Source organism: Anguilla rostrata, chromosome 12, assembly GCF_018555375.3.
Source record: "Anguilla rostrata isolate EN2019 chromosome 12, ASM1855537v3, whole genome shotgun sequence".
Taxonomy (NCBI): Eukaryota; Metazoa; Chordata; class Actinopteri; order Anguilliformes; family Anguillidae; genus Anguilla; species Anguilla rostrata.
Window position 1 is genome coordinate 25,141,377 of NC_057944.1, and position 10,170 is coordinate 25,151,546.

At 43.2% G+C, this 10,170-nt stretch overlaps 1 protein-coding gene across 1 annotated transcript; it reads left to right on the top strand.

The window, feature by feature from the left end:
• Positions 1 to 327: 327 nt before the first annotated feature.
• On the top strand, positions 328 to 2,345 carry snrpd2 (small nuclear ribonucleoprotein D2 polypeptide). The gene is made up of 3 exons (XM_064302475.1): positions 328 to 480; positions 1,051 to 1,230; positions 1,643 to 2,345. Coding segments are annotated over exons 1-3 (357 nt in total). The 5' UTR covers positions 328 to 478; the 3' UTR covers positions 1,818 to 2,345.
• Positions 2,346 to 10,170: the final 7,825 nt, after the last annotated feature.

The following is a 10,170-nucleotide window of genomic DNA, read 5'->3' on the forward strand; positions in this document are numbered from 1 at the left end:
CTAAAATGTGGAGTAGAGAGTTAAATCAATACATATATATATATATACACACACACACACGTACACCATTCATATATAGTAATTACAGTAATTACCCATTTCTATATTTAGTTTAGTTCCACTTTTTGAAAAAATAAATACATGAACAAATAATTACAAAGATAAGTAAATGGTTCAAAAATCCAGTAGTGTAGGCTATGACCAGTATGTTTATCAAACACTTTCCCTTTTTTCTTCATTGTTTATATTATTTTTTATTAGTTTTTCAGGGATAAACCTCTCGTCGGTGTCATGAATCTGAATATTGCTGGTGTACTCATCATAAAAAGATTCACCCGGAAGCCCTATTAGCACTCACGTGGTTACCCGGAAGCTGTCGTAAAACAGCACAAGGCGAAACGTTGAATGAACGAGAGTTGTGGAAAGTCAGACGCGTTTCTCCAGCCACAATTTTTAATAGTTCAGTCAAAATACAAAAATGTAAGTATACAAATATGTGTTCAATAATGATCGTTTTAGTGGAGTAATGGTGCGTTGTAAGCTAGTTTTCTGTTTATAAATAATCGCGGTTTCTTCTGTACTGTTATCACGTTAGCTGGTGGTGCTAGCTGCCCTGCAAGTTACCCGCGGGAAACACTTTTTAAAAAATATACCCTGTTACCTATTTGCCTTCACTATATTTTCATCGTTTTGATGTTGATATTCCGTTGTATTTTACGTTATTAACTGTCTTGTGAGGTTTTTGTGCCATGGATCGAGGCCAATTTTAAGAAAACGGTGTACGTGCTGCCGCTGTGAATTTTCTGTGGTGGGTGGTTCGAGGCTCACAGTCTTTGCACAAAGACTTTTTCTCTTGCTAGAAGTTTGGCTGGAGAAATGTATGAGATTATCTCTGAATGAAATCCGATAAATCGATTTGTATGGAAAAGTGTGATCATATAACTTACACTACAAACACTACAAAATGTGCCCCTGTTTACTTCCTGTAGCTGCTTCTGGCTTTTTGAACAGCTTCAGTCGCTAATAATTTATTTCGATCTTTCTCTCCAGGAGTCTGCTAAACAAGCCCAAGTCAGAGATGACTCCGGAGGAGCTGCAGAAACGAGAGGAGGAAGAATTTAACACCGGACCGCTGTCTGTGCTCACCCAGTCGGTCAAAAACAACACCCAAGTTCTCATTAACTGCCGCAACAACAAGAAGCTGTTGGGTCGCGTCAAAGCTTTCGACAGGTAACTAGAGGTGGCAAAATGATCCAGAGTTGGTGATAGTACAGTTCTCGAATACAGCTACATGCCATTTTTAAAAAATTATGCTACACTGTCACCCCACTGTTCATCAACTATTTATGTGAGCAACTCACTCAGACCAGTGAGCATAAGTGCAACATAATTAAACCCACCCAGAATTCACCATAACACCATACACCATTCACACGATGGTCCTTCTTTGACAGAGTCCTGCTGCTGCTGTACTTTGAAAGGCCAACTAAAATGGCGTCACTAACACCTCATTGATCTATGCATCAGTTTCTAGTCTGCTGTTCATTTAGCTGATGGCTAGTCTCCTCTGCTGTGGTAACCGAAATAAATGGAAAGCTGAAATGAGAATCGGGTTAAGAATGCTCTGTCATGGTGTGCGTAGGCATTGCAACATGGTCCTGGAGAACGTGAAGGAGATGTGGACCGAGGTACCCAAGAGTGGCAAAGGAAAGAAGAAATCGAAGCCGGTCAACAAGGACCGCTACATCTCCAAGATGTTTTTGAGGGGCGATTCCGTCATCGTGGTGCTGAGGAACCCCCTCATCACTGGGAAATGAAATGCTTTCTCCCGCCATTACTCCTCCCTTCCACCCCTCCGCTTCCCACTCTCCCCCCCTGTCCCCTCACAGAAATGGATGTTGATATCACAAGGCTGTTAGTTTCAGCCCAATGCTTCACCATTGGATTCAGTTCCTGGATTGCCCCTTAGTAAGGCCTTCTGGGACAGTTGTCCTGGTTTAACCCCTTCATCCCCCCTTCTGCAGGTGAACTATGGGTAATTATGTGTGGCCAGCTTTAACACATGAATGGAGAAGTCAGATTTAGAGATGTGTTTTCTGATTGACAGCTCTACACTTGGGTTTTTTATGGAAGAGTAATTCTGCAGCTGTTTAATACTGTCCAAAACGTGGAAGATTTGGAGGTGTTTTCATTGAAATTTGTAACTTTTTGTTTGGTTTTGTAAAGGAAAGGCTCAATGGCTGATGTTTTGTTTTTTTTTAGTAAGGAAAAGGCCGTGCCATGGGACTGTGCACAACTTTGATGTAAACTGTCAAATTAAATTTGTGAGCTGCACCTCTGGCCTATATCTGTTTCCTGTCATCTTTTTCTCAGTGACGTGGTTCTAGTTCAGTGTGCAGGTAAGGTTTGTAGGGGTATCTTGGACAACGTGTCTATTTTAAAATGTGTTCTGTGACGAGAGGCAGGTAGAGGGCAGAAAGTTGTATCCTGTTGTGCTTTACCCCTTTCCCTCTTTTTGTGTGGCATATCGCTGCCCTGTCTGCGCTGCCCCCCCACCTGCCCACCCCCATTTCCGAGGGTAGCAGCTTGGGTGTCGGTGTCCATTTCAGCAGGCACCGCTCGATACATGACAAACTGCCGTTTAAAGCCCCCTGAATTATTGATGAGACCAGATGTGCTGACTGCCACTTCGCCGTGTGTCCCTCCCTCCGTCCCTCCGCTCCAGTTTTGAGGCCCAACACCATCTACGCTCTCCCGCGACTGCACTCGTGGGTCGCAAGCTGCGGGCGGTGTACCTCACTCGCTTAACTGCGGCTACATATTGGGGTCTGCAAAGGTACGGGTTTGTAGTTTGGAACTGGGGACATGCACCCTTGTGAACATTGCACATGTTTCTTAGGCCTTTGACTGGTTGGTGTCACCTGATCAGGCAGTGCTTGGGTGCCTGGGGGTCAGAGTTCACCAGCTATCCTCCAAGGGCCTCCCTATACAGCCAAAGTTATTGAGTGAAATTATGTCAAATTAATTGCCCTCCTTAAGCCTGGAGTCAGTAATTATGGTGGACTTCTGGAGGGTGGAGAACCCTTTGTTTTTATACTGCTGTAAATATTTCAGGTATGATGAATTGAGAGGAGATTATTACGGACCAATGGGGTAAAAAATTTTCAGAGCACTGAAGATCAATTAATAGCTGTTTTCATCTGCAGTACGGTATTTCCCCATTAGCAATTCCTGTTACCAACCTACAGAATTTTTGTTTGTGTCAGGATGTCTTTTATAAGTGAATTTAAGCATCTGGGTTTCTTGCAGACATTTTTACAGCTGTTATTCAAGGCTGTTCCCAGAGCTTCAGAATTCCCTGCTGTGTTACACCCTGAAGTCTGCATGTTGTCACAGATCAGTGTGGCATTGACCCCCTTTGGCATTTTTTCCCTCCTTATCTCTATTTCTGTACAGCGCAGTGCGTAGTTTCATCTGTTTCATTCTATTGAAGGGTGCTTTGTAACAATATCTAGCAGATGTGTTAAGTCCACTGCAACTTTAGAAGACTGTATCGGACAAGACACATCCAGTGTATGCAGTTCTCAGAGTGGTGCACATAGAGATTGTATAGGCCTGAAATTTACCTTTAAAAGTCTCCTGAGTGAGAATACCTCTGCCGGTTCCCAGGATAAGAGATCCATCCAGGTGTTCCTCTGACCTGCAGCTGTGCCTCAGGTCCGTACACCCCCAGCACACGCCTGTGTTCTCTCTCTCCCAGTCCCGGCCTAGTGCAGCCGCTAAGCCTGGGGCTGTCCTCGTCCTCTCCCAGCCTCCCAGCGCGTGTATTCTGGGTCTTATGGAGGGTGATCGGCCCACCCTCCTCGTACGGCTGCCCTGGGGCTGCCGCACCTGTGGGATCTACGGGGAGGACGAGTCAAAGCCCCTGATTTATCTCTCTCAGGTGGGGCTCTTTTCCCCGGGATCTGGATAGTGTAGCGCGAGCAGACTCGAGCTGTCGGGATTTGGGTTCACACCGCGTTCAACGTGCCGTGATATGCAGGTCATTCACTTTCTTCCCCACTGCTGAGGCAGCTGCCAGGGAGCAGGTATTTATTTCAAAGGGTTTTAGGTGGTGACTGGAGAAGCGACTCGAAAGCTCCCCTTCCTGTGTGTGAATGTCAAGGAGAGTCATTCCAACTTCCTTTGATCACTTTCTGCACCCCCCCCACCCAAAACGCCTAGAAGTGCTCTCCCTCCTGATATTGGGGTCTATGAAGGGCTATGTTTTATTCAGCAGGCAGGGGGGCAGAAGGAGCGATAAGGGGGGGAAGTGTGATGGTGATAGCGATCGGGCGAGCGTCGATACTCTCCCCTAAATGCAACGCGACACCCTTTCCTGGCGCGCGGCTCACACCCGCCATCGATCGCGCGTGGAAACCGGAGACGCCGCAGTTTGTTTCCAAGCAGATCCATAGTCAGGGTGTCAGCGCCGCGAGGGCAGGTGGCAAGAGAGTGAAAGAGGGCGCGACCGACAACTCCGAAAACACACACAGTCACAAAGCAGAGGTCAGCCCTCGGCCCCCATTAGGAACAGCCTAATTCAGAAGACCAGTGCGTACGGTTACTATTGTACTGTGCTCTGGAATCAAGATTGTATTTGAAATTAATATTTCTTATTGTGAATGAATTGGTGCACTGCAACTGTGCAGAGCTTGAAATTATTAGAGAGAATTGCCAATGTGTTATAGAATACAATGTGACACAGTCCTATGCTGAATATAGTCACAATTAAAGGAGGGGTAGGTGAGCAGTAAATGTTAAATATTGTTCTCTTGTTATTTTACTGGCCACAGTACATAATATGGGAGAAATGGCGTTTCGTAACGTAGATCCCAGCTCATTAGCGTAATTATATTACACACTGGCACAGGTTAGGGAGCTTATTGAAAAATATGTATTGTGCACCATCTGGTGGTAGTTAGTAATAATGCAATGTACCGGTCCACTAGGGGGCATTATTGTTCTGCCTTTACATAACATCCTATGTTAAAGTATGATTTAGAATGATGATTATGATGTAGAAGTTACACCATTGGTCAGCCGAGTTATGAAGTTACACCATAGGTCGGCCGGATCACGTGTGTTAGGTCCAGCCATATACTAGGTTTTCTAGTCTTGTTAGTTTTAGTTTTAACTGGATCTAGTTTATAATTTAGTTTGAACTTCAAATGCTACACATCTGTGGACAGAGAGGTGTATCCTATTGAAACGTCTTTCTTTTGCATAATAAGACCAGGTTAAAACCTAGTATATGGCTGGACCTAACACACATGATCCGGCCGACCAATTGTGTAACTTCATCACTCAGTCGCTCAGTCACATATTCGCGTTTGTAGGGCTGGCCCCACTGTTGCGGTCCAGGCAGAAAGATGAAAAAAGAATTCTTGAGGAATCAAAAAGAAAAGGGTGGAAAACCATGAAGTGAAATCCTATTTAAGATTTAACCTGAAAAGTCAGTAAGCTGTAACCACACAATTTACAGTTGTCTTTTATTCACAAGCTCAAACCAAGCTGCACATCTACTTGGTGAAACGGGAAAGGAAGTCCCAAGCCCTTGTGTGGTAAGCGGTTAATAGCAAGCATGTGACAGCTTTATCATATCGTGCCTCAGACCACACCAAGGTGACACATCTCTGATTCCCACACACGATGAGGTGAGTCACTCCTTCATGTGGGGCCTACTGTATTAACAACCCCCAACATGAGTTTTAACTGTTTCAGTTCTGAAGGATGAAAGTGCTGGTAGCTGCCTCAGACTGAGATTGTTATCAGATGATCAGATGAGAAGGAGCTTGCTGTTCATTCAAAACAAGGCAGAGAACTCTAAGGCCTACTTCTTATTTGATCCAAGTACTCACAGCAGCTTGTTGTCTTATTGGAAATGGGAGAAAATGCAGTCTGTTCTACAGCATAGAAAGACATTTCAATAGTCCAGTCTTAAAGAGACGTAAGCATTGATGAGCTTTTCTGTATCTCTAAAATAGGAAGCTTGTAAGATTTTCCTGTTTCGAGGATGGAAGAAGACCATTGGGTTTTTTGTTTTTGTGCAAAAGACCCCAGGGAGACATCAGTGGTCTTGAATTAAACTAAGATCTTTAACCTCTGGTCTCAGAGTTTAAGAAAACAAATTCACATTTATGACACACAACCTTATGGGGGATCTTGCATGACTTTAACTCCAGAGAGATCAGAGTAAGCTTTGGGTGACTGCAGTGAGATGTTGCAGGAAAAAAACAAGCACATATCGACTAGTTGTTGTGCGATTAGGCAGGAAATACCCTATGAACAGAAACCCTCCCTTCCGTGGCAACAGTGATCAAATTTGCATGACCCTGCTGGTTCCTAGTTACAATTAGGATTCTATTCTTGACCTTGGGGAAGATCACTGCCAGAAGCTCAAGTGTCAATCTAAGCGTGTCACCTAGGAAACCTACCAGTTATTTTGAAACAGCTGGGCACATACACCTCATAAATACACAGTGTTCAAAATTTGTTGGCATAGCTTTTGGTAAGCTACACGGGGATAGGATCAACAAATATAGAAGCTCATAATTATTTTGGTTGGTTCATACTTTTCTGTCAGTGAGAAGAACTGTGAAGTCTTCACTAACTCGACCCACCAATGTGTTGCATTTACAGACACAATTATCTGCATTTGTTTTCTAAATTCATATTTTTTGTAACAAAAACAGTATGAGTGTGGGGTGAAACAAATAGTACAAATTGTTCAAATGTATGTTGAGCAACAGTGGCAAAGAGGAACCTGGGATTGTCCTTGGCAGGCTTGATGATGTCAGAAAAGTAAGATGACCTTGAGCAAGATAATGTTTTCTGTAGTTCAATGCCAGAAAATAGACTTGTAGCCTTGTGTTTCTCCAGGTGTGTTCTAGCCTATAGCACGGTGACTCTGTGTTTGAGTATATGTCCATTGTAATTGGGCACAAGTAAAATTATGATGGACTTACTGGAAGTGGGAGGAATCTGTCATAAGTTCTTTGTAGAATGATATTGTAATTGTGAGCAAGTAAGTGTAATGAGCCAGAGTCCATGGTGCTTGTAGGGGTGAGTGTATTCCCATGGTCTCAATCACCCTATATGTACAGACAAGGAACTGGGAGTTTTTTTGAAGAGTTATTCAGGCAGAGCATTCACCATGCAATGAGTTCAGAACTTGTATTTTAAATGCAATCAGGAAGTGATAAAATAGCTGGATTATGATACATTTTTCAGTTTTTTTTTTAGATCTAACCCATGTGAAAGATATACATTACTGTATCATTATGGATATGAGGAACTTTTTGTAGTCTTCAGCTAAATGCGTGAGTCGTTAAACGCACTGTGAAAACAACTTTTCAAAGTGTCATTTTCTTGGTCAGATGATATGGACGTTATCTCTCATAACAAAGTCTCTATCTGCTTATCTGTAATAATAAAATTCAAAAAACCTTCAAAGTTTATGCAGTTTATTTAAATTCTGTAACTCAAATGAAGGAAAAAGTTGGAGGGCTGCGGGTTGGATTACACACGCAAACAAAGGGCAGGGAGAGAATCTCCTCCAGGGTAGGAAACAGTATTTTGCTGTAAACAGTTTCTATTTTGCGCTTCATCTATGTGGTTCTTTGATCTAGCCAGTGTGTCAGTTTTACTATCAGCATGTCAGTATACAGTATATTTGATACTGGCTGCAGTGTGGACCCTGTTTTGAGTAAAAACGGGCATGGTGCACATAAAATATATGATGTCATTGGGCCTCATTCACGAAACATGCATACAATCATATTTGTTTGTAAACTGTGTGTAAGAACTTTTCCACAAATGTTTCTGCATTCGTAATTTTTTTCTGTATTTGTTCATGGCTGTTTCCTTATGCTAATCACACAACAGGATTGCGCATAAATCCCATATTGGTTTTTCATAGAAACATTTTTAAGAACAAAAGTAAAAATAATTTAAGAAAAGTTTTGTGAGTGAGGTCCATTGTTTCTGGTTATTTGCTATATGATAAGAAAGAATAAGATATCCTCCAGCTATACATCTTTGTATAGGAAAGGCTCATCCCTGGAAGAAATTCCAAAACTCTACTGCCATACCAGCTAGACAGCCAGCTGTTTAGAGAGGACAGCATGAAAGAGGTTTCCTCCCCTATGTTAACAGTTGGTTAGCTGTGAGTAAGGGGGGGGGGTGCAGAGGACATTATTATTTTTGATACCTTTATTATGTCTGATTCTGGGAATTGTTCAGCTGAGCAGTTTAAGTTGTATTTAACTGCTTTCACACTTTGCTTGTCTGCATATGCTCCCCCCTCCAGGCCCGGGAATTGGCTAGGGTCAGGAACCTGGTCCGGGTCAGCTCCTTTGGGCTCAGTTCAACATTCCTGCTGATGATTCTGCCTGGCAACCAGCCCAGATCACACAACTGCAGCCCCCCTCTCCCCCCCCTCCCCATCAAATCCGAAACATTCCTCTGCCATTTTTATATTTTCTCTTTATTGCTTTGGAAGTAGGCCAGCACAGAACATAAACACGTTACATGTGCTGCAGTTGAGGACAAAGCAGTGGGATTCTTTGTATTAGAGCAGGTCTCCAGGCAGCAGGGGGTGATTTGGTAGATCAGTAAGGATGTCTATTGTAATAAACTCCCTCCTCCATTTCATTCCATTTCACTGACATTTGTGGACGAGTCTAGGTTAGACATCACTATTTATGCAACTGTAGCATTTGCTGTGTTTCCTAGCCTTATCTATGCCATGTTGCAGGCATATTTTGGCCTCAGGGGGATTGGGTCATAACACAAAGATGACACTCTCTCACTCCCTTGTTTGCCCCCAACTTCCTGTTTCGCACCTCTGTTTACACAGGCCACAGAGGTGGTTGGATTTCCACGTGTGACGTCAGCCATCAATGATTCTGTCACTGATGTGTGCTGCAACTCCTGGCCAGGGTAAGACCCAGTGAGACATGGATGAACTGCAGAGGCTGCACTACAGGGCTGAAGAAAGCAACAGGGGCACTGAGTTAAACCCCAAAAAGAGTTGTCAACAAGCCAAGTGAGCCTCTGTTCAATGACAAAAGCAGAAAGGAGAGCAGACAGGCCCATCCTCTCTTTGTATATTTTTTTTGTTGCTTTATTCAGAGAAATCAGAGCAGATAACAGACAGAGAGTAGGTGATATCTCACATGGTGCCGTGGGCAGGATCGAACCCCCACCCATGCAGGAGGATTTGCATATGGCACAGGAGCTACAGCCCTATGCCACACATCCTGCAAACAGCAAAAGCAGTTTTAACTTGCATTCAAACAAAGCACTTTTCTGAAGCATTTTTAAATTTGTGAATCCCCCTTTCCCTCCACACACACACACACATGCCCATACACAATCTTCACCCTTCTCCTTCACAAACTTTCCTTATACTAAACAGTCAGTTTACTGAGGGAATGTAGATTATCTAATTAACATAATCTTATATAATTGCTTAAAACTGTTTACAGTTCCAGAGCTGCAAAGTGTAGTACCAGGTTAGGCCAGCAGGTGATGAGGACGCCTAGATTATCCTTAAGGAGCTGTTCAATGCTCTTGTGATACTGTGAAGTTCTGACGCAAGATTTTCTGTGTGTGTGTGTTTGTGTGTGTGTGTGTATGAATTCCTTTCAGTGTGTGTTTATTGCCTTTCATAATTATTAAACTGAACTGGACTGCCATGCCACCCAGGGGTAAGAATGTATGCAAATCACATAAACTACTCAGGCGAAGTGGGCTTCTTCCATTCTGATAGAGACAGGCTGATGATGTGTGCCTGCACAGAGAATGTGCTAGTGTACATTTAGGCAATAAGTGTGTAGTTTCAGGCAAACTTCTCTCTGGCCATTGCAGTCCAGGTGCCATTGCAGTCCACTGCATGCATTGAACTGAGATAGATTACATCAGTAATTTTTATTTAGAAAAGTATTATTGAATTAATGGCTACCTGTCTGTGTGTGTGCGTGTGAGTGTAAATTGGATTTAAAGATTTTCTTCTCTAAAACACCGCATTCTTACTCTTGCCAGCTCGTTTAACGTAACCTGCATCACCTTATTCTTCTATAGATACAAACGGACAATCGTTGTGCGCGCGGGCGCGTTTGTACGCGT